We start from the raw sequence: 25,111 nt of genomic DNA, 5'->3' as shown, positions 1-25,111 counted from the left end.
CACATGGCCGCTGGTCGTCTCATTGTACAGTAGCTGTAGATTGTTGTGACTTTTTCTAGATTGATGGACTTATTGTATATGATTAGAAGTATTTAGATTTTATGCTGATAATGTTTACCATAAGAAGGTTTTATCTTTTTAATTTGTGCTTAAAGTTTTTGTAGTTGTCTTGCACTTAGGACATACCTCTAGTACCTTAATTGACACATTTAGTGCTTAGTACTTTACAATTAAGATATAGAAATGCTTAATGAGATATTTATATTAAATTAGTTTTATGTTCTCCATAAATAACAAGATCATTTTCTGTTCTTTTGACTTTTTTTCTTTTAAGTGGTGTTAACAAAACTTTTTTCTTATTTTAGTTTTTTATTGCATGACCAATTATAAGTTTTATATGTATTTTCTTTTGTATGGTGTTGATTTTGTAACATTATTGATATTAACACTAGGGAGTGAATTTTTGCAGCAAAACAAATATTCTATTGAAAAAGGTAGAGTAATTATTTAAACATGGACATAATGCTTATTGTGTGACCTCCATGTAGCTATGTCATAAATACTGCATATTCAAACTGTTGTTTTGACTTGGCAGAGCTCTTGAAGCTGAACAGGCAGCAGAAGAAAAAGAGGATGAAAGGAATAAGACAAAACAGAGGCTCCGTGACATTGCAGACGCGAGAAAGCAGAAATCCTCTACAGTGCCTTCAGCTGGCTTGGCATTGGTGGCTGGCATTGGTGGAGGTATGTTGATTATTACAGGACTGTATTGTAGTGTGGTATGGTCATTTATCCAGTACAGCAGCAACATAGCTGCATGTCGTTGGCTGCTAAACATACTGAATATATGTACTGTATTTTTAATCTGATTTAGATACATTTTATGAAAAGCTGAACAACAGCTAACTGCATATTACAGTACAGACGCAGTTCCAAGTAAAATAATGTATTCTGTAGCTCAGTTTTGCTTTCTGTTATTGCTAACACCAGCTTATTGTCTTTAATATCAGTGGTAGCAATACAGTGATTAAACATTTACACTGAACTGATAATTCCCTATTTCAATACACTTTAGTTTTGAGTAATCCATCTTTCATCAGAGACAGCTGTTGTTGATAGTGTAATATGTGTTGAGGATTTGAAGTACAGGTTGACAACCCTTTATCCGAAATTCCAAAAACCGAAAAGCTCTGAAAACCTAAAGTGTTTTTGAGGAGCATTTTTTTTTTTAGCCCACCCGGGCACAGGTCACTGACCCACATCGGGGCCTGGGGGGTGAAAATGTGACCGCTGCATGGTTGATGTGTAGCGGTCTTCTTGTATTCCCGGAGGCACTGGGTTTGGTCTTAGGTATATATTTATCGATTGAATGGTTTACTTTACTGGCTATGATATTCAACGTAGCATCTGCGTTCTTATGCCTAAGTTAGTCAGGCCAGTGTATACTCCTCATTCCGTCGTAATTTCCTTTGTAATATTGAACCTGGATCTGGCTTTGTCATGAACCAAGTTAACAGTTAAATCTGAAGGATAACGTTACGTGGTAACTGGTGCCAACTGGGGCTAGGTGTTCCAGCTTGGCCACCATACCCTCCTCGTTAGGTATTATGAGGTCCAGCGGTTTGGGTGTTTGTTCCCTTCTGTAGTGAATCAGATTGTTACCATGTTGGAATAGAAAATTGTCTCTCAGAGTTTCTACAAAAAGAGTGGCTGGATTATTTAAGTCACTTGGCGTGTTCGGCATTCAGGCCTTCGTTGTTGAGCGGCAGAAATTGGACAGTGATTACATAAGATCATCAAGATCGTCTTACTGATGTGAAAGTGTAAATCGATGTAGGATTTTTAATGTTATACGGGATTGTATTTTTGAAAGCTCGATCTCCACCGAGTTGGAGGTACAGCCCAGGTCAGGAGGCCTACAACCACAAAAGCATTGCCATATGACAAAGCTTTTAATTTTTTTTTTTACGGAGTTGTGGTCACGGTTGTGATAAAGGCCAACCAGGGAGTGTAATAATGTGCCTTTAGTTAAATCAGTTCATAGTGTCATCAGTGACTGCTGAAGAGGTTGTAAATAACTTAAAGTGAATACAAATTGGCGAGCAAGCTGGTAGGCACCACTGCCAGCTGAACCCAAGTCGTGTTATAGGTCACAGTTTGGGGATCTGTAGATACACCCGGCAATAAGTAAATCACTCCCTTTAATTTAATTTTACACTACTTGGACTCTTCAAAAACATCCTCTCCTTGTACCACGCCTGGCTGGCTCTAAGGTCTTGCCTAGCATAGATAACCACACCCCTCAGCAGTGTTTAATATAGAGTATCATTGAGATGCAGTATGTAAATATTGTTACTCATAATTTCATAGATTAATTCAAAGAATTTTTTATAATGTCTGGTTTAATTAATTGATGTAAGGAATATTTATATTATTATGGTGGTATAGATGTTACTTGTGCAGTCACATTAATATTCACCACTTGTACCTCCTCACCATTAGACAATGTAAATGAATGAAAATTTCAAGGTTATTTCTGGTTTCTTTAAAAATTATGCACTTCACAAGTTTATAACATATTGTGTTCATGGTATATTTTGTTGACAACATTTTATGTAACAGCAATGACTGCAGCTACTGGCGTTGGTTTAAGCTTCAAAGGTAAAGTAATGGGTAGAGTGTTGTGTTTGCATTGTGGCCCTAAAGAATGTTGCCAAGTTGTCTTAACATACATGTATTATCTACTAACAAACAGAAGAGTGATTAATAATACCCACAAATAATTATGTTTGAATTTCACCTTGTTAGAGGCTTTCAGTTGTGTTGAAGCTGTTATTGGAGTTTGTTGAACAAGTTGTGTGAATATATTCTTTGGTAAACAATGAAGAAGATATCGTGTAAACATTGAGCAAACTTTTGGTTTCTATATAACTTCACTTGTAATACATAGATATGAATTTGAGTACTGAACTGGGCTCTACTGTACTGTACTGTGCTCTACTGTACTGTACTGTGCTCTACTGTACTGTGCTCTACTGTACTATACTGTGCTCTACTGTACTGTACTGTACTGTGCTCTACTGTACTGTGCTCTACTGTACTGTACTGTCATGCACAACTCATCATTCATATTTTCCTCTTTGTATTGAACTTTCTGTACCCCTTGTTCAACCCAGATAGTGTTGGGATTAAAGTAATGATAAATAATGGAGCAGTATCATTTTATGTTGCTTTGCCTTAGGATACTTGGAGATAGATATATTAAACATTAAATTATTAGTGTGAAAGTTCATTGATATTGTATTCCTTATTGACACTAAGTTAGTAATGTATCATGATTGTTACAGTGAAGTTGCTGCTCAAAGTACTGCACTGTATCAGGTAACATGGCAGCTTCTAATGAGTTATATCACAATAATAGTACAGTAGTATAGTATACAGTACAGTAGTTTTTAATTGAAGTTTAGTCTCTTGGATATTTTTTATATATTTTATTTTTATTTATTTAAAATTCTCACCCTGTTGTAAAAATAATATTTTGCATTGTGTTTGAAAAAATCCTAAAGTGTTTTTTCTTGTATAAACAGTAATAAAAGTTATACATGTACTGTATATAGCACATTAACTGGAGCAAATGGAAGCACTTAGTGTGTGTGTGTCATCCTCTTCAATAATGATGCCAGCACAGCAGCACACTCCATCACTGAGCGGCAGGAACAGTTATAACATTAAAATAATCCAAACTACAAGTTGTGGACTGCCCACTCTGTACCTTATAGTGCAATTACAGTACAGCATGCCCTTCTAATTCATGGGGGTTAGGACCTCAAAATGGCTGCAAATCACCAAATTCACAAATAACATTTGCAAACAGAGAGTTTACAGCACATTTTTACTTGTTGGCAAAGAAATGTATACAGTACTGTATTCTTTTTGTGTTTGCCCTTAGGACAATTATTTCTTTTACCTGTATTGTACTGTATTGTATATGTGTGTGTGTGTGTGTGTGTGTGTGTACACACACACAAGACACATACAAATAAATAATAATGGCACAAATAATCGGAAAAAATATATATTCAAAATGTTGGGTATACCCTCAAGTCTACTCTGTGCATTGTTATTAATAAAGCAGGAGTGGACTTGAGGGTAGACTCAACATTTTTAATAAATTTCTTTCTGATTATTTGTGAGAGGATTTTTCCATTATTATTTATTTGTACGTATCTGTTTTGTGTGTGTGTGCTTACATACACACACACATACGCAAATTGGTTGTAACGCGATTGATGAATTGGGGAACGCTTTTTGTAAAATGCGAACTTTTCTATACGAATGTTGGCCATAACACGATTCCATTCTCAATGTTTTGATTCCATTCTCAACATTTTAAATGTAGAGTGGCGCGGGGTATGGAAAGACAGGGTAAGAAGAATGTTTCCAAGAAACGTTCTGGTGATCGAATTGCCGGTGGTGAACGTAAAATAAAGGCTATAACACTATTGCTGGAACAAGCTTGAGTGCGGCACCTAACCCTATTTTCTCCATAAGCCGTTATTTTTATTGCACGAATTTCTACAGCACGATGTTTCACAAGAACGCAACTATTGCGTTGTAACAGAAATGACTGTACTGTACACAATACAGGTAAAGGAAATTACTGTCTCTAGAACGAATGGCTTCATGTCCCAGCCACGAAAATGGCGGCAACTTTAAAACTATCCGCAGATAATCTTGGGTACATCCAGGGTGTCATCCGTGAATAAAAGAGGACCGCAAAATAAAAATCCGCGAATTATCTGGGTGTACTGTGTTGAACAGTAATCTCTCCTTTATCCGGAATCTTCGATCCCCAAAACTTCCCATTACCCGAAAAAAAAAGGTTTTGAGCATTCTGAGAAATTCTATGAAAATATATCCAATCTGGGAATTTGAATTTTTTTTAATGACTGCATCCATGCATTTCCAGAAAATTCTGAAAAAAATCTAAGATATTCTCTCCATTCAGTTATTCAAACGAATTTCTGAGAGATTGTATCTAGTTTCCGACACAGGTACACATAACGGGTGGATAGGCTCAGTGCTTGTGAGCTATAATTGATACTACTGTCATTTGACTGTATGGGATGCCTGTGATTGGCTGATGTATCTCACAGCCTATCTCCTCAAACTCTTGCATCATGACACTCTTAGTCAGCTGCCACTATACAAGCTTGTTCATCGCTCACTGCCGTTTTTGCATATGGTCTGTGTTATGCAGTACTATACATTACTGTATCAACATATAATCAGCCAAGAATACTGTTAAAGCAGTATTAAGATGTAAACAGTGATCATATTTATGTATACTATACAGAGTACTGTACATTCAGTAAGTGTGAAAGTAGCATATGTACAGTACTGTATATAACAAGAGTGGACAGTACATATGCTTACTGTAGGCTAGTGTGTAGAGGGCATGTGTACAATCCCTCCTTCATAGAGGGAGAGGAGAGTGACATTTAGCAACACCAGTTTCAGTAGATGGTACAAGATAAAGGCAGGCCATCCTGTATCATCATATCACCATTTTGTTTGCCTGCATCACAAGTTCAAGACAACATCCGCTGTTGGTGAGCACAGTATAGTGTGTACAGTATCTATAGTACAGTATATTTTGCCTTCTGTCTGATGCTGAAACATTCACCAGTCCCCCCGAAAAATTCCAGGGATGTGTAATTTTTTCTGGGGATGAAAAAATTTGTCTCAGTACTCTGCACCAATTACAGGTATTGTGGCTAATAGATAGATTACTTACAGTATAAGTATCATTCCACTGTACCAGTTCTATAATGATATCTTCTATAATTATGAAGTACTGTATTGTTCTCTGTTTTCATGATGTACAGTCGCCGAATTTCCTATATTTCCAAAAGGCATGGATTTGTGGATAAAACATTAAAAACATAGGAAAATCAATTGCTAAAAGACTAAATCTAATTGTACAAATCTTTATGGTAACGGTGGAGGAGATGGCTAACACCAGAAAGAACTTATGGAATTGGACCAGAATTTCCAGATATGTTATTTGCATAGTAATAAATTGAAAATTGATAAAACAATGCACAGAACCTAACAGAACCTGATCTGACCTACCTAACCTAACCCTACTTAACTTCCTAACCAGAGGGGGAGCCCCCAGATCCCCTCCCCCATATAAAGTTATTTAGCCATAATTGCTAATTACGGAACCATGGCACCCGAAACCCCTAACAACAGGTCGCAAGTTCCACTGATACAAATAAAGTCAGTTGAATGTCACTTTTCTGCCACATTTTAAACACTTACAAGTCCTTCCAAGAAGTCCAGGATCACATATTAAGTCTTTAGCACTGTCTTAATCCTCAACAAGCACAGATACCTTGTCATAACATATCAGTTTTCCAGTAGATGGCACCATAATTGTACAGTGTATATGAAACACAAAAAGCAAGGCATCGCCTTGTGGAAGAACAATATCAATAGGAACTCACACTTGACTTTGAACCCAATGAAACTGCAAATTCAAACATAAGGTATCCAAACCCCTGTTAGGGAATTCATTTTCAACCACAGGATGCTGATCTTGTCTGCAGTACGGAGAAGAGGTTTTGGAACTTATTGCACACTAAGGACAAAATATAAAGGATCTCAACAAACATAGAGATGGAAATCAGGAAACTGGATCCTATAAAATAAGAAACGAAAGACAAGCACGCCATTAATTACAGTTTTACAAACCCTTGATTAGCTCCTCCATTGTTTCTTTTACATTTTAACAAATACTGACTTCACTTCCTTATATTATCTTAACAACTGACCAGCACCATGGTGGCTACTGGATATTTGATGCCATATGATCAGTGTGTATTTATCTATAATTTTCCTCTTCTTTCAGGCAGTGCCCACTAATGAGTAATTTATGATTGAAGGGTTGAGAAAAACGAAAAATACCTGTATTGTTCTTCAAATTAAAGGAATAAGTTGTTGTACCATTTTTATTACTTACTATCATACAAATAACATCTCGTGAAAAAATGAACCAATTCTATAAACTTTCGTTCTGGTGTTAACTGTCTCCTCCACGATTACTATCTTTATGTTTTAAACTTACACTTCAATATAATATTTATTGGACAGTTCTTTAACAGTTATTCCACTCTATATAAACAATGTGGTTCAGAGTTAGATGATTTAATGAGCATTAAGTTAGCGTAATTTGAACACATTTCAAATTGGATGCATCAAAAATGGCCATAACATATTGTAAATAAAGTAGCACATATTTTATGTAAAAAAAACCCAAATTGCTCCTTCCACACCCAAACCATTCTCTGGATGATGTGACAGTTCAGCCGGGGACTTCTGAGACACAAATTTGTTAGGTCAGCTTGTAATGGCAGAAAAAATAATTTACATTCTCCACCAGTGAAGTGTTCCTTTCTTTATACCTCCAGGTGAAAAAGATTTGCTGTTAGTGCCACCAAGAATCCCCAGAACAGCCCCTACTTTACCCACCTTCAACGAGCCCGCTCCCACCACCAGCTCCACCGCCACCGTCTTGTCCACCTCGAGCATTATCACTCCACTTGTCACCATCACCACAGACCCAGCAGATACGATGGAGAGCGAAGTGAATCAGGAACGAAGACCCTCAAGATTTGAAGTTACAAAGGTTGAAACTCCATCCAAACAGAACGAGTCATCTGTCACCTTACAGATAGACCCAGTTGAGGTAAGTTGTGAGGGAGTAGGGATTGCCAAGATTGGTCATAAGGGAGTACAGTATTGTACTAAGTGTTTAGGTAGGTTGTGAGGGAGTAAAGAGTGTCAAGATAGGTCACAAAGGATAACTAGTGTTCAGGTAAGTCATGGTTGAGCAGGCCCATGCACAAAATTTTAGGAGGGCAGGTGCTCAACTGAAAAAAGGGCATGTGCTTGCTCTGCCCTCTAAAGAGAAAAAAAATTTGAATACAAAGTAATTTGTTTATTAATAATATTATGCATAACAGTATATCTAGAGGTTAGAGCTTTGTACTCAAGTGAACTTGAAATAAAAGACACACCTTGTTTGTCAGAATCAGCCTCCTGTCTTGATGGCCATGTGATTGAACAGCCAATGTAGTCATGTTTTGCAGGTTAAAAAAAAAGTGGGGGGGAAGGGGGATAACCTACTCCTTCACAGCAGCACCCTGTTCTTGGCCTTGAGTTTGAAAATGTTGATGACCTCTGTGCTATCAATGTAGATATCCTTTTCTGTGACCAACAGAGGTTCAGACAGCTCTGAGGCTTGGATTTGACCAGCTTAGAAAAGGAGCATTCTACTCTTGCCGTTGACACAGGAAACACTGCATAATTCTTCAGCAACTTAAAAAGAGTTGCGAAAACAAGATGAGCATTGTTGTCTTTTATGCACTTGAGCATTGCTTTTACATAATTTTTGGGCAAGGTGTATGCTCATTTCTGGGAGAAGCTTGTCTTCCCCTTCTTCAAACCTATAGAATTTTCAGAGGCTGTGTACTACTTGCACTGCCGGTGAATTTCCTCCTTTTTGTTCAATCCAGAATGCGACGCCTAGCTTATACCTAGGTATGTTAATGCCTAGCAATAACTCGCCAGGCCAACATACAGGCAATTAAAACATCTAATAATTACTTAATACGTAATATTAGGATACGTCGCTACCTGGCATTTAATTGCAATTCTCAAAACACCCTCCCGCACCCTCCATCACACGCACTGCCACCGTCATCTTCTTCCCTGGCAAATCAGCTGTAAATACACACAAAGAAGGCTCCGCTAATTTGTGTTGTAATAGCTGAAATACTAAGTGCCACGAGGATTTTGTATACTGTATTTATACATCTTAGCACAGTGAGGAAATCGAGTGACTTTTATTTTGTTTATGTCTCTCAGATATTGTGTTTGGGACAATTTCTTATACAATCTGGTTAGCATGGCGACCACAGCGGGTCTTCTATTATGAAGTCGCTAGATCGTTAGTGACTAATATCCTCAGCTTTCAAGTCACTTAGTGAATGACATTGTTTTTCGCCCTCCCACTCTCGTATTCACTGAAAGAATATATGTAGATATATACAAGTGATCGCGGGCCCTTTGTGCCGGGTGAAAGTTTGAACGCTCATGCTTGGCTAGCGCGCAACCGCCGTCCGGCTGACAGCGTATAGTGAATGAGGGTGCACCAAGTCCGTAGACTTGCATCATTTTCCAGCGTAAATAAAATGTTTAATTAATGACTTCCTAAAGAAACTATCGACATGGGACCAGGTTTGTTCCACTCTACGAATTTTTTTGCGATTTTTCCACCAAGTTTGATGAAAAACGATTGTGCCGTTTCGGCTGGCCAGAACAGACACACACAGACAGACACACAGACACACTGCTATTCATATAGTATATTAGATACAATATATATGTATATATATACTGTATACAATTTTCTTTATCCCAATTATACACGGGCTAGTATGAATACCATGATTTATGTGGCTATCTCTCTCCCTGCTCTTATGTTCGTTCTCAAAACTTTCGGGCGTTTGCCCTGGGTTTTCTAATTACTCTCAGCATGAAGGCCAGAGTTAAGTTTTCTCTTCATAACTCTATTTTATTGATGTCCTCAGTAGCGGGTTCATCCTTTCCAGGCGAACTTTAGCGAGGCTGCTAGCCTTAGTGTTACTTCCGGACACTGACCTCCCGGTCTTACTAGCAATCTAGAGTTATGTTGGGATGGACCTTGTATCCATATATGGGTTATTTGAGAACCATTCAGGGTGGAATTCTCAACCCAATACATATTGCTAGAGTAATAGTGAAAGATGTTGCCAATGGAGCGCAATGGTAGCAGCTCAGCACTGTCAACCCTGCCAGGTGACGACGCTCACTCAGGCATTTTCGCTCAAGCTAATTAATTGAGGCGATGATTTCTGTGCACCCTGATTGGCAACAAATAGAGAACTTGATGATCCCTCAAAATAAAATGCTCTAAATGTAGTTAGTTTGATTAAGAAATAAAGTTCATTGAGCTGAGGGATAATTGAGATAAGAGAAGGGAGAGGTGTATGATATAGTGAGTTAGTTGTTTATGATTGTCAAACTGGTGACTTTTATAACAGTAAGAGATCTTAATGAAATAACTTACTAAAATATAAGTTACGAGTCATGTTGATTAAGGTTTGGGAGAAAATTTTATCTCCCTTGAATTATTATGATGATACACTGTGACTCATAGTGCTCCTCCTAGTTTAGAAGTTTACAATGATGAAATAAATATATTCAACAACAATAGAGCTTATTTTATGTATAATTTTTCACCTTAAACTTTTCAAAATTAATATACCAGTAATTGTGTCAGCAGCTGGCTCTGGTCACAAACTTAAATTTTCAACCTGGCCAAAACACACAGGTGGTCAAACCCTCGAACTTCTTCCCTGTGCATGTGAATATATTGGAGTACTGAGCATAGAGGTAGGTCATTGTGGAGTACTGTGCATTGGGGAAGGTCATGGTGGAGTACTGTGCATTGGGGAAGGTCATGGTGGAGTACTGTGCATTGGGGAAGGTCATGGCGGAATACTGAGCATCAAGGTAGGTCATGGTTTAGTACTGAGCATCAGGGAATGTCATGGTGGAGTACTGAGCATCAAGGTAGGTCATGGTTGAGTACTGAGCATCGGGGAATGTCATGGTGGAGTACTGAGCATCAGGGTAGGTCATGGTTGAGTGCTGAGCATCGGGGAATGTCGTGGTTGAGTACTGAGCATCGAGGAATGTCATGGTTGAGTACTGAGCATCAGGGTAGGTCATGGTTGAGTACTGAGCATCGGGGGGAGATGTCGTGGTTGAGTACTGAGCATCAGGGTGGTCATGGTGAGTACTGAGCATCAGGGTAGGTCATGGTTGAGTACTGATCATCGGGGAATGTCATGGTGGAGTACTGAGCATCAGGGTAGGTCATGGTGGAGTACTGAGCATCATGGTAGGTCATGGTTGAGTACTGAGCATCAGGGTAGGTCATGGTTGAGTACTGAGCATCAGGGTAGGTCATGGTTGAGTACTGAGCATCAGGATAGGTCATGGTTGAGTACTGAGCATCAGGGTAGGTCATGGTTGAGTACTGAGCATCAGGGTATTGATGTCACCTGTCTTTTTACATTTGGATTAAATCAACTTGTATCTCCTGGGAGTTACCTTTGTGGAGAACTGAATGTCAAGATTAGGGTTTACAAACTAGCCATACTGGGTATACATTTTACAACTGATACAGTAATGTGTATACAAAATACCAACAGAATTTACTACTGAAATAACAGTTTTCTGAATATAGGGATTATATTCAAATTCTACAAATTCCTTGGTATTTTAGAACCATTTTATAGAAGGGGAACACCATAGAAGATCATGTCCATTACAGCATTAAGTGAGACTTTATAAAAGTATATGATGGGTGAGACTGTGTTCATCTTGTTTCCAATCACCCAGCACCATATACCATGTAGGAAAAGGCTTACAAAGGTAAAAAAAAAATGCAATCCTTTGTTATAGACATTGAACTGTTTTGTAAGGGAATTTATTTTGACAGATCCCAGCAGCATCAGAATCTGCACTGGACAAAGAACAGATAAGTCTAAGAAGCACCCTGCCACGAAAATCTATTTTGAAGAAGACCAATAGTTTTATTCTTCATCCAGCCACATCCTCTCCCTTTGCATCCCCCCAGCACACACCTTACGCTACTGTCCATGCTGGAGACTCCAAGTAAGTCAGGCAAGATGTTTGTTGATAAGAAGAGAGGAACAATGTTGTTGGGTATTGCAGGAAGCTTGTTAGGAGAAAGATAAAGACTAACTGCCTTAGGGAGGGAGGGATATAGAGACCTTATATGAGATAAGGAGGGATATAAGGCTCTTATATAAACTAAAGAAGGATATAGGGACCTTATATGAGATAAGGAGGGATATAAGGCTCTTATATGAAACTAAAGAAGCGATAGAGACCTTATATGAGATAAGGAGGGATATAAGGCTCTTATATAAACTAAAGAAGGATATAGGGACCTTATATGAGATAAGGAGGGATATAAGGCTCTTATATGAAACAGGGAGGGTTTATTCCAGTAGAGCTAAGATAACATGTAAGGGAGTTACCAGGTATAAAATCAAGGGCCATTTAAATGAATCAGTAACAGGTTACTTTGTTTACTTGGTGAGGGAATATTTATATAAGAGAGAGGAACTATTCGGATGAAGCAAAGAGGAACTTGTCTTGTGAGGGAAGGAACATCTGGGGAGATCATGAATAAGACTGTCATGGTAATATTGGTTTAGTGTAATAGTATTTGATAGACACAAATCAAAACTCAGTTTGTGAAGTAAATTTCCTTCCTTTGATCACTACAGACTACGACAAGCATTTGAAGCTGTGTTAAGAAAAACAAGCTTAAGGAAAATGGATGAAAGAAGCAGCCATAGCAGTCAGAATGTGAATTTTGGTAATCCCAAAAAGGTGTCCATGGTGAGTCTTACGTTTCTTTGTAATGTAAACCTATTTTGATAGAATTCTTTAGTCTTGTGTTTTTATATTTTATCTCCAAGGCCATTATATCTCTTATTTATTTTATTAATTTATCATTTCATCACTTCCCAAGTTACTAGCTGTTTGGGTAATTAATATTTTCTTTGATACTACAGTTTAAGTACAAGAGGAAACAGAAATACCTGGAGAAAACCTCTAATATTTGGTCGGGTCACACTGGATAACACCTTTCTCATATATATCCTGGGCCAGGCATTGAACCCAGGACAGAGCTGTAATATGGAACTTGTTTTTTTTTATGGATTCTTTATTATTTGTATGAAACACAGAAGTTGAGACCTCATAATGGTGTTACATGTGGTACTGTAGTTGAAATTATTGCTTTTCTTTTGACAAACCTTATGAAAAACATGACATCTTCCATATACTGTATTAGATTTGCTGTTGCTGAATTTATAATTTTATGTGATACTGCAGTATGTTGTTTTTACAGAGAATTTGTTGTGCCTCATATTTTCCTACATATTTGTTTGAATAAAGTTTTTGATAGTGATTTTAGTTTCACATTAAACTGAAAATTCTTCATTAGTTAATTTTTTTTGGTAGTTTTAGTTAATGTTGAGGTAAGAATAAGGCTCAGATTACCTAACCATGTATGTGTCAGGTCGTGTTTCTTAAAATAAAGTGCCATCTATGTAACGGGGGGGAAAGTAAATATATTTATTTTATTTTATATATATTTCAGTATTATTTCTTTACATTTCAAATTGTTTCTAAGTTTTGTTTTCTATTTAAATATCTTTAAGCTCTTATTTCTTTCAATTTCTAAGTACTGTATTACATTAGTTTTAAGTTTATTTTTGCTTTCGGCATGGCTCACTCCAGGCTCACACACACACACACACACACACACACACATACACACACATATTGTTACATACATATATATATATATATATATATATATATATATATATATATATATATATATATATATATATATATATATATATATATATATACATACTTACATTTATCCTTCTTCGCTACTGATCGGGGTTGTTAGCTACGCATCGGTCACGCTCTGGATTACTTTTCTTTTCATTTTTTTCTTCTACCAAAAGATCGCCTACTAGCCAATTCAGCGATCGGTCACGTTTCTGTCACGCACTATTGAGCAACATTGGGCATGTGCACTCGCCTGAATGTACTGAACTCCGGCCCAGTGTTGGTCAAGTCTTTGTCTTGGAAAGAGTCACACTGATACCGCCACAACAACACTCTCTGGTAGATTAAGTTCAAGAGTTTACACCTCACTCCAAAAAAAAAAAAGTTTGCGGCTTCTTCAATCTTGAGCTGTGACCCCTTGTGGGGCGAGCGTCCGCCAGCTCCAAGTAAGGACACTCGACTGAGTAGTGCCCCCTGAGATGCTTATACACCTCAACTAGGTCACCCCTTGCCCGTCTGTAGTATAAGCTAGGCAAGTTCAGGCGCTCCAATCTCTCAGGGTAGCTGAGGTGCTGAAGTGCAGGCACCAGTCTGGTGGCCCTCCTTTGAACATTTTCAACCAACTGACAGTCCCTAACATATCTCGGGGACCAGATGGGGTGACAGTACTCCAGATGGGGAAGCACTTCACTCCTGAAGATCGTTACGAGGGACGGACCGTCTAGATATCTGAACGACCTTCTTATAAGACCCAATAATTTATTTGCCTGATTTATCTTCTTCTCGCAGTGGCCCGAGAACTTCAGCTCATTGTTTGGATCTTTGGGATCACCTGGTAAACCCCATGTTACTTTACAGTCATCAGGACCTTTCAACATTTAACCAACAGGACACCAGAGTGATTATCTCTTAATTAACATTATAAATATTGATAACACCAACATAGTACACATCCAATAGCACTGGAACCAATAGCATCCCAGTATTACTTAGCTCCACTCACTAACAAATAAAGTGGTGACCCTCACATGTGCTAAGGCCAACATACAACTGAATAAGTTACAGTTATTGCAATCAAATTAATTTTATACCTGATAATGAACCCTATTGATCATTGCTGACTCATAATAAGATGCTATGATTTTGATGTGTCCACTCCACACTTTAGCTCTCACAATGAGTCAACCTCACATATACACTGGACACTTTCTCTGAGTGGCCTAGCTGTACTGGATGAATCCAGCTCACCACCTCGTCACATGACACACGTCTTAACAGCATTCACACATTTCCATTCTGGTACTGGACATCATCCTAGCATATATAGCACCTATTCTAGGTCAGATCAGCCACCTCCTACATGGGGAGGAGCAAGTGCTTGAGTGCTGTCTCACCCTTTCGTGCACGAGATAGTCATGGTAGTGACGGCACAGGTCGGGCTTTTCACGGACATTTTATCGGTTTCGGACGTCCGACTTACAAACGCCCGCCGATACGAACGAGGTTAAACTTTAAATTTACGGTATTTTAATTACCCCATGACTTATTTTTTTACTTTCATTTACTGTAATTTGTCATTCTATTTCTTCTCTTTTCTTAAATTAGGTGATTTTAGATGTATATAAGGACTTTGGCTATGATATAGTGGGATTTTAAACATTGTTCTATAAATACTGTATGCACATAGCATGTGCTTCGACTTACATACAGTTCGACTTAAGAACATCCTCAGGAATGGAACCTATTGGTAACCCGGGGACCCCTGCATTGTACATATCATTATATGAAAATTATTGCAATGGCTTTATATTAATTTCTTAAGGTTAACATTTATAATCAAATCAGTGTTTCAGCTTGTAATGCATCAATTATATTGGTTACAAGTACCTGACCTGGCATGCACTTGTGAGCGGAGTCAGCATTTGGGCAACAAGGGAACAACGACTCGTACAGTTTTGGTTAGACGTCACGGACTGGCGATTACTGACAGTTTTCTTTACACTTTAATATGAAAATGACAATTCTTTTCTTTTTCTTTTATCCTCTTTGCCACTCATCGGCTCGTTAGCTGCTTGGGCGGTCAGTCACGTCTCTGATGCGCACTGTTGGCAGATACTGGGCATGCACTGGCTCCTGAATATATTGGAACCTGCTACAGTGTTGGTCAAGTCTGGCCTTGAATGAGCTCATACTTGGTGCCATCACAACACTCTCTGGCAGATTGTTCCAAGAGTTCACAAGTCTCACTCTGAAAAATTTGCCCTCACAGCTTTCTGGACTTGTGGCTTGGTCAACCTTGAGCTGTGACCCCTTGTGGGGCAGACATCTGCCAGCTCCAGGTAATTAATTCAAGACAGCCATCAGATTCTCTGATGGCTGTAAATCAAAAGAATACAACTGCTGTTTTTAATTTATATCTCATAATTTCATGAGAGGCTAAAACAGGGGTCATAGGCTTTGAGAGACATTCAAACACATGTCTTAGGAAAGTTTTTATTACACTTTAAATATACAATAGATGACTCCACATATACTGTATGTACTGAGTCTTGAATGCTTCAGCTAACAGTAGGCTTATACCACTTACTGCTACTCGTACTTGTTACATCATAAATTTAAATTTACAGGAGAGCATTTCAGGCAAGAGAGAAAATGGACAGTACCTCTCAATAGAGAAATCAAGTCTCTATGGGGTAACTCACTAGTTTTACACATGTTTTATGGACAACGGAGCATAATACCAATAAGTGTGGGTATTAATATACTAGATGTGACCATTAAAATATCAGGTCTTTTCTCTAAAATGAAGAGTGTAGACATGACAGTTCATATCTCTAAAATAAAGTGTGTAGGAGCGGTCAGTGGAGTAGCTGTTAAGATTCAATGATATAAAATGCAAGAGGATGTACCTAGGTTATACCAATACAGTATAAGGAGGTATATCATTATGTCACACTTTTACTCAGTCAAGTGTTCATATCTAAAGGTAACAGCTGCAGGTTAAAGAAGCTACAAGTACAGAAAATTGTCGGAGCTAACTTTTTTGAAGTAAGAGTTGTGAACTCTCGGAATAACCTCCAGAGAGTGTTATGGTGGCACCAAGTTTGAACTCATTTAAATCCAGACTTTACCAACACTGGTGCAAGTTCAGGTACATTCTGGAGTCAGTTTATGCTAACACTTCATAACATTGAGGCGTGACTGATTGTCCAAGCTACTAACTGGCTGATCAGTGGTGAAGAGGATAGAGTAAACTAAATCACAATTGATTCCTAAATGTTCCATAAAGATTAACTTCAGACAGGCTATCTCATGGGAGAATTAGTGGTCCTCAATTGTTTTATTTACTGGTAATAATGTTAATACAGTACTATAGTGCAATACAGTCCACCCTTGCCATTTGAGATGTATAAGTTCCAAGAAATGGCGCGAATTGGCGAAACTGCGAATAGCAATTTATACTACCTCAGTGCACTACTGTACCAAACAACTGACCAGCCACGGTAGCACTCATCCCCTCTTTTAACTTATCTACTAATAAAACTTCATTTGTCAGGGTCATCACTCACTTCTTCCTTTTACGATTTACTCCACTCCACAAGCATCACTTGCACTGACACAAGGCAGTTTTTTAGGGGCCATTTCACACAGAAACACTAAAGTTTTGAGAGTACAACATGAGATGCTGAGTGGGGTAACTCGTTGTGCTGCAGGAAAAGGATTGTAAGCTAGCCATCATAGCCATCATCTGCTTTCTGCGAATCATCAAAATCGCAATTCGCAAACCTGTGAATGCCAAGAGTCTACAGTACTTTAGTTTTGTATTTTCGGTGTCTCTTAGAGAAGGCCAATTTAATATTGCATTCCTTCATCAGCCAATGGAGCGAATGGTGGAGATGACCTTAGAGGAGCAGCGCCGGTGGGAGGAGGAAGAGCTCAACAAGGAGGTGGACTTCAGCAAGTGCCATATTGATCCTGCACCTTTCCAACTTGTTGAGAGAACATCTCTTCTGAAGGTGAGTTAAAGAGAGACAGAAGAGAAACATTTTCTAACTTATCTTAACATTACACTCAATTCCTGATCACTGGCAAATTTCATCAATCTACTCACTCATACAGCAGCAGTACAGGAATACCTCATTATTCACTACCCTGCTTATCCATAATTGACATTCTAACACCATATTTGATATTTACAAAGCATACCCCACTTATTTGCAAATAAAAATTATGGTACCCTACAGTAATACAGTGATCTCCCTGTTAGCCGGAACAATTGGAGCAGAGAACTTCCGGGGATGAGAGATTTCTGGCTAACCAGGCGATTTTCTCAAACTCGGAAAAATTCCTTATCCCCGGAATCTTTTCCGGTTATTGGGAAAAGTTCCGAGTGTCTACACTAGACATCTTGCACACACAGACACTAGCCCACTTCCCCAGAATGTTTCTGGGTGCTGGGGATGTTTTCCTTGAGTCTAAACAACCAGAGTCCATAAATGCAGTTCTAATTAAGTTAGAAATGCCATTTCTTTATTATAATAATCCAGAATAGTTTATCTAAAAGTTTGGTAAAATAAATATACTGTACAGGGTATTTAAAAATTTAAAATCTATAGGATTTAGGCATGAATGAAGCTGTGTGTTACAGCAAAGAAAGTTATTTTTCACTCCCATGGAGCTGTGGGGGATTAGTTGGTCCTTACAGTGATCTTTCTGACCTAGCTCTAACTGTGCTCTAAACACATACCTACTGTATTCCATTGTAAAGCGCGGTTCACACAAACATGTTTTTTCTGTGCATGAGGACCCATGCAGTTTAAAAATTAATGAAGTTCACTGAGACCGTTCACACGGAGCAAGTGCATGAAAATTCACTCATGAGAGACACTCACTTGTACCTGTACAATAATATCTCCATTAGCCGGATCCCTCGACCCGGAACTCTCCGATAGCCGGAACTGAAATTTTCTCGGAAAATAGTTCATAAAGTTGGAATTTAACGGAAAATTCCAACTATGGAAACAATTTTCCTCAGAGCACATTTTCTGGAAAATTCTGAGAAAATTTTCCCAATCCCCGGAAAATTCCGGGGATTGGGGATATTTTTCTGGGTTTGAGAGATGATGTAATGGGCACTTTCTGAAGCTTCCAAGAACAGTTTTCCGTTACCCGGAAAATTCCAGGTATGAGAAATATTTTTCCGGGTTCGAATGAGTCGTCTCGTTACCCGGAAATCTCTCATTCCCGGAAGCACTCTGCACCAATTGTTTTGGCTAACTGTGATATCATTGTACTTCCATATTGCGACATGAAAAAAATGCACCAAGCATATTAGAGTTCTTCATGTGGCAATGGTAAATGCTCATTTACAAACGTCTTACACACACACACACACACACACACACACACACACACACACACACACACTCAGTCACACACAGTGTTCTTTTGTTGTATTTTATGGTATTCTAGCTTTTTGGAGCAGTTACGCAGTGTACCTGTATATAAAAAAGCCGATTTTTTTCTAAAAAAAAAAAAAACGTTATTTTTTCTAAAAACCAGTTTTTGTGATATAGCTCGGAATGCGACGCTTCAGCATGTTACCTAGCTATGTTAATTCCTAGCCAACTCGCCAGGCCAACATACAGGCAATTAAAACATCTAATAATTACTGTACTTAATAAGTAATATTAGGAGGACACGTCGCTACCTGGCAATTAATTGCAGCTCTCAAAACCCCCTCCTTCACACCCCACCATATGCATCACGACCTTCATCTCTTGCCTCAGAGCAAGCAGTAAACAAAAGTCAACTCTCGAGGGGTGGAAATGGGTGGGTTATCTGTGTCGCATTCCGAGCTATATCACAAAAACTGTTTTTTAGAAAAAAACGGCTTTTTGTTCAAGTCGGAATGCGACGTTTCAGCATGAATACACGAGCAGGAGGTGGAGAGGGAGGTGACTTTGCATACAAGGCTCCGCTGACTTAGGTTCCAGATTATGTATAAACCGTTTATAATATTTCCAAAATTAGGAACATTTACCGGAAGGTAAAATGTTAATTTACTCAAAAAGGATACTCACTTTATTCTGATGATGAAGAAGGTCCTGGTTGTGGAGATTGACTAGGTTGGGGAGGGGAACCCAGCACCACCACATTTGAAGCATCTCTCAGAGATAGATGAAGATAGCTGTCTTTGAAAGTTTTGAAGATCTCCAAAAGCCCATTTCCTTGATCTGACTGAGACTCATATGCCACAGAAAGGCCACAGACCCTGCATATTTTCTAGTGTCATGTGCCAAAAATTTCTTGCCAGGGTCTGCTTGATTCACTAATTGAGATAAGGATTATGTCATTTGACTAGCAGATAATTTCTTACCATCCCGTGATGAGAAAACATAGGGGCCTCGATTAGGGAATCTGGTCAACCATTCCTGAAGATTTTTAACTGGGCACATTATATGAGGAACCCTTGTTTCATCCATTAGACGTTTTATCCTAATAGGTTGAGCTTGGAAATCTTCCCTTTCATTTTTTCTTAGGATCTCCGTAGGAAAAAGGGTAACATCCTCATCGGAAAATACCAATAGGTAATGATGGATTATTGGAAATTGAAATCAGTTCACTGATTCTCATACCCGTTGCTATTGCTAGAAGGAAAGCTGCCTTCTGGAGTAATTTATCCCTGTTCAGATTTATATTGTAATTAGGCCCCATAAGAAGTTTAGTAACTTTTTCCAGAGACAAAGGCGGGATTCTCTTGGGGGGAGGAGGTCTCTGAATGAAAAAGGACGATCTTAGCATTTGATAAATCCTTGGGTTCAAGGTAATATTAAAACCCCAAGCCAGAGGGTCAACCAACGCTGATTTATAAGATGCAATGGTCGATCCTTGAAGGCCTTTAACTCTGAACAGAAATTCTAAAAATCCTAACACAACTGTTTCCGATAATGATTCTGGAGTTGCTAACTTAATAAATTGTTGAAAAAGATTCCAAGCTTTCTCATATTGAATAGAAGTTTGGGGTCTATGACCTGCTAATACTTGATTAGCTATATTGGAATTACCCAACAACCTATTTATACTTTTTTTTTTAATTTATTTTTTTTCTTTTATTATTTTCTTTTTTTTTTGAGAAACTCCAAGCGTGAAGTGCCAAGGATATCTCAAACTGAGAATGTGGTACCTGGTCTAGACATCCTTGTTGCAATTGTAGTGGATTCGGGCACCAGTCCAGCAGATCCAGGCACCAAGGTTGTAGGATCCAATATGGTGCAATTAAGAGGACCTTGCCTCGGAAGGATCTGAGTTTGTGAACCACTTTGGGCAATATTTTCACAGGTGGGAACAGATAGATTAAATTTCAAAGGTTACATTCTAAGAGTATGGCATTTCCTAAAAGATTCGACCCTTCCAGAGATGCATAAAGTGGCATCTTGTGATTTTTTAGGGAGGCAAACAGATCTATCTGTGGAGTTCCAAACTTCTTCACTAGACTCTTGAAGTCCGATACCTTTAGGGACCATTCTGTTTCTGTCGATACTGGCCGGAGACGGGACAGCGCATCTGCCCATTTGTTTTGCACTCCCGGTATATAAGTTGCTTTAAGGTAAAGTGTTTGTGTTATACAAATACTGAAAATTTTTTCTGACATTTGTAGAAGGGGCCAAGACCTTGTTGACCCTTGATGATTGAAACAAAAGACTGCCGTTTTGTTGTCCATGGCAAACAGGATCGTCATATTTTGTAAATTTGGGTTTGCCGACAAAAAGAATAGGACCACTGCTAATTCTTTTATATTTATGTGTGTCCCAAAGGAAGTTGCTCCACTTCCCTTGATTGAATTCCTCTTTTGAGGAATGGTATCCCCATCCTATTTCGGACGCATCCGTATAAACGACCAAACCTGTTTGAGGCGGAACCCAGGGAGAGGGACCGATTAGATTGTCCAACTTTGTCCACCATAACAGATGATTCTTATCTGAATAGGGAGAGAAGAAGCAACATTTCTGTTTCTGTGAAGCAACTTCGAGCCCAGATGAGATAGTTGCTTTTTCCTTAACTTTCCCAATGGAACCACTATTGTGGCAAAATTCAACAGACCCAGAAGTTTTTCCCAATTGTGCCAAGAAACCTTGAGCTTTACACAAAAGGCTTCTACTTGGTTTATCAAACCTGTTACTTTTGTTTTTGGTAAACTGACTGACTGCTGATTTGTATCCCACTAGAGATTTAACCAATTCAACTTTTGACATGGTATTAAATTTGATTTTACCTGGTTTATCTTAAACCAAGGTTTTGAAATAGTACTAGCGTACGTTGGGTCGCCCTTTGACAATCTTCGAAAGAGTTTCCCATTATCAGCCAATTGTCTAGATAAACAAAGGTTCTTATGCCCTCCTTCGCAATGATCTTTCTGGGGATGTTCGCCAGTTTTGCAAAAACTTTTGGCGCAATTGTCAGGCCAAATGGCATCACTGTGAATTGATAACTTACATCCCCCACTTTGAACACCAGAAATTTTCTGTACCTGGGAGCAACAGGAACGTGATAATAGGCATCTTCGAGATCCACTTTTGAGATCCAAGCATTGGGCGGAAGTAGATGCCTCAGATAGTCGTAAGTGAGCATCTTGAAACTTCTTTTGGTAATAAATTTGTTTAGGACTGAAAGATCCAAAATCCACCTGAATTTGTCGCTGCCTTTCTTGGGGACTGGGAATAGGCGAGACATGAAACATTTCTCTAACTGTAACAGTTCTATGACACCTCTGTTTAGTAGTTAAATTACAAATCCTGTAAGTAATGGGGTTGGTTTTTGACCCTTTTTGGTAACACTAGGGGAGGGCGCCTCAACCAAGTCCATGTGAGACCCCCTTTGATTGTCTTGTAAGCCCATATGGAAGAAGTCCACCTGTTCTCCCAACCCCCTAGACGACCCAGCTGTCTGGCTTCATTGGAAGGGGGAAGTTGCTGAGGTGGTGGAATAAGGTCTCCTTCCGTTTCTGAACAAACGGCCACCTCTATTACTTCTTTGATTATTTCCTCCTCTAAAATTTCCTCTAGGTTGATAACTGAACCAAGTAGCTGGTCCTGTTCCCCTGTAAAACCTTTCTCTCCTAGGTTTCCGAAAGGTCTGAGGACTCCTGGGAACATTAATATTAATAGTACTGTATTCTCAAAAGATGATCTATATTTAACCATCAAACAAAGCAGGAGAAAGAGGAGAAGAACATAGCAACAAAGAAGCACTACCACTTGAAGCATTCTTTGTTGCTTGTTTCCTTAGCTGGACTTTCAGGTTTAGGGCTTTCAACAAATTATCTAAAAATGAGTTGTACAGGGAATATGGGATTCCTTGTAGAGCGGTAGCGAAACATTTGTCCACTTCTGAATTTTCTTCATAGTCCAGCACAAACTTAGTTAATAACTGACACATCATAATTGCAGACCAAACATCTGCTGCCAATTTCCTAATTTTAAATTCTTCAAGCAGTAGTGCAGGAGCAACTGGTTTCAAATTTTTTTCATAACTTATATCAACATATTTTGGAGCCGACAAATACTGGGAAAGTTCATAGAAGGAACTCTTTTTGTCATTAAATTGAAACTTCAAAAACTAAACTTGTGAGCATTCCTGTCTGCGGGAATGAATGTTAAGTCTTTCAATAAATTAGCCCAGACTTCGTCTATTCCAGAGATCATCTTTGGGCAAATATCAGGCCAAGAAAGTGTAGTATCACCTTCCAAAAACAAAGAATGATGACCCAAAGTTGCTTGTCCTTCCTGTCTCTTGTAATTGCTGAGATATCAGGAAGCTTAGAGACATTTTCATAAAATATTTTGAATAAGAAATCCAAAGATTCAGATGTAGTAGAAAACAAAGACGACTTAGACCTTACCAATGTTACCCAAGACCTGTTGGGATCATCCTTACACTCAATGTTATCCAGCAGCTGCGTGGCAGTCGACAGCAGCCTGTTTCCACTCATAGCAACCAACACTTTTGCCCCAGGTGGAAGCGGTTACCAAGATGTGGATAGGATGAAGTCAGTCTCAACAGTTTCTTCCTGCTCAAGAGACTGAATACTATGATTAGAACCAGCTTCATTGTCCTGATCCTGGAATCCACTGAAATCAGACTGAGTAGATAGAGGTTTTTGTAGACTTCCCACTGTCTGGAGGGTCTAATAACTTATTTTTCTTAGGAGAAGCAGGCTTGTCTAAGTGGGGATTAAGTCTTTTACCTAACACCAATAAACCTAAACTTTCTGCCAACTTGGGATCTTTCCATTGTTGTACATACAAAAATTTACTCTTCAAGGCCTTATTCCACCTATTTTTAATTTGTATTTGCAATAAATCTTTCTTATCACCTGTAGCTTGATGAAATTGAAAAATTTGATCATAACAAACTGCACAATCCATTGGTGAAAATAGGTTATTTGAGACACAGCTGCCATGAATTATGCAAGCCACATGAGGATCTATCTTAGTAATCCAAGTGGCTCTACATCCTTGATAATTACATGTAGTATGGTCCCCTTGGGTCTTGGGTGAAACTACTGCTACTGAATTCAGATTCTCTACTGACAGACAATTCCTTGAATGTAGTGCCTGAGCTGAACTTTCTAGTCCTTGTAGCTCATCACTCAATACTATCTCCTCAGGGACAGTTCCATAGTCTCCTCCATCATCCATAGGCCCGGACTCCTGACCTTCATCCTCCAGTTGCACATCACTCATCTGAACTAGGAGGACACCATGAGTCACATTATATCATTATAAAAATATAAGGGAAAAAACATTTTCTCCCAAACTTAATCAATATGACTCATAATTGTTATATTATTAGTAAGTTAATTCATTAAAATCTCTTATTGTTATATAAGTCACTCATTTGACAATTATAAACAATTAACTCACTATGTCGAATCTCTCTCCCGACTCTTATCTCAAGTATCCCTTACCTCAATTAAATTTTTTTTTTTAACATAAAATAATTTCATTAGAACATTTTATTTAATGGATCATCAAGATCTCTATTTGTTGCCAATCAGGGGCACAGACATTATCCCCCAAGTAATAACTTAAGCGAAAATTCCTACGTGCGCACTATCACCCGGCAGGGTTGACAGTGCTGAGTCGCTAACATAGCGCTCTATTGGCAACAGCGTTCACTATTACTCTAGCAATACTTAGTGGGTTGAGAATTCCACCCAGAATTGTACTCATATAACCCATATAAGGATGTAAAGTCCATTTCAACATAACTCTAGATTGCTAGGAAGACCGGAAGGTCAACATTCCGGAAGGAACGCCAAGTCTAGCAGCCTCGCTAAAGTACGCCTGGAAAGGCTGAACCCGCTACTGAGGACATCAATAAAATAAAGTTATGAAGAGAAAAACTCAACTCTGGCCTTTATGCTGAGAGCAATTAGAAAACCGAGGGCGGAAGCCCAAAGGTTTTTTGTGAACGAACGTAAGAGTAGGAAGAGAGACTGTCATGGCATTCATACTAGCACGTGAATAATTGGGACAAAGAAAACCGTAAACAGTACACATATATATGTATATATAAATAGATATATTCA

At 38.6% G+C, this 25,111-nt stretch overlaps 1 protein-coding gene across 5 annotated transcripts in view; it reads left to right on the top strand.

Annotated features, from left to right (window-relative positions):
- Window positions 1-25,111, top strand: part of LOC121869191 (chloride channel protein 2-like) — a 136,901-nt gene that overhangs the window by 103,198 nt on the left and 8,592 nt on the right. For 4 of the 5 annotated variants that reach the window (XM_042370423.1, XM_042370422.1, XM_042370426.1 and 1 more), the window contains 6 exons: window positions 596-744; window positions 2,623-2,661; window positions 7,476-7,753; window positions 11,618-11,793; window positions 12,435-12,549; window positions 17,394-17,534. In XM_042370423.1, coding sequence (XP_042226357.1) covers window positions 596-744; window positions 2,623-2,661; window positions 7,476-7,753; window positions 11,618-11,793; window positions 12,435-12,549; window positions 17,394-17,534 — 898 coding nt within the window. The remainder of the gene's footprint in view (window positions 1-595; window positions 745-2,622; window positions 2,662-7,475; window positions 7,754-11,617; window positions 11,794-12,434; window positions 12,550-17,393; window positions 17,535-25,111) is intronic. The other variant, XM_042370425.1, reaches the window with a different exon arrangement.

The sequence above is a fragment of the Homarus americanus genome, unplaced genomic scaffold, assembly GCF_018991925.1.
Source record: "Homarus americanus isolate GMGI-L3 unplaced genomic scaffold, GMGI_Hamer_2.0 scaffold25467, whole genome shotgun sequence".
Lineage (NCBI taxonomy): Eukaryota > Metazoa > Arthropoda > Malacostraca > Decapoda > Nephropidae > Homarus > Homarus americanus.
The sequence above is the reverse complement of the archived record's forward strand: the minus strand, read 5'-3'. Positions and strand labels throughout refer to the sequence as shown.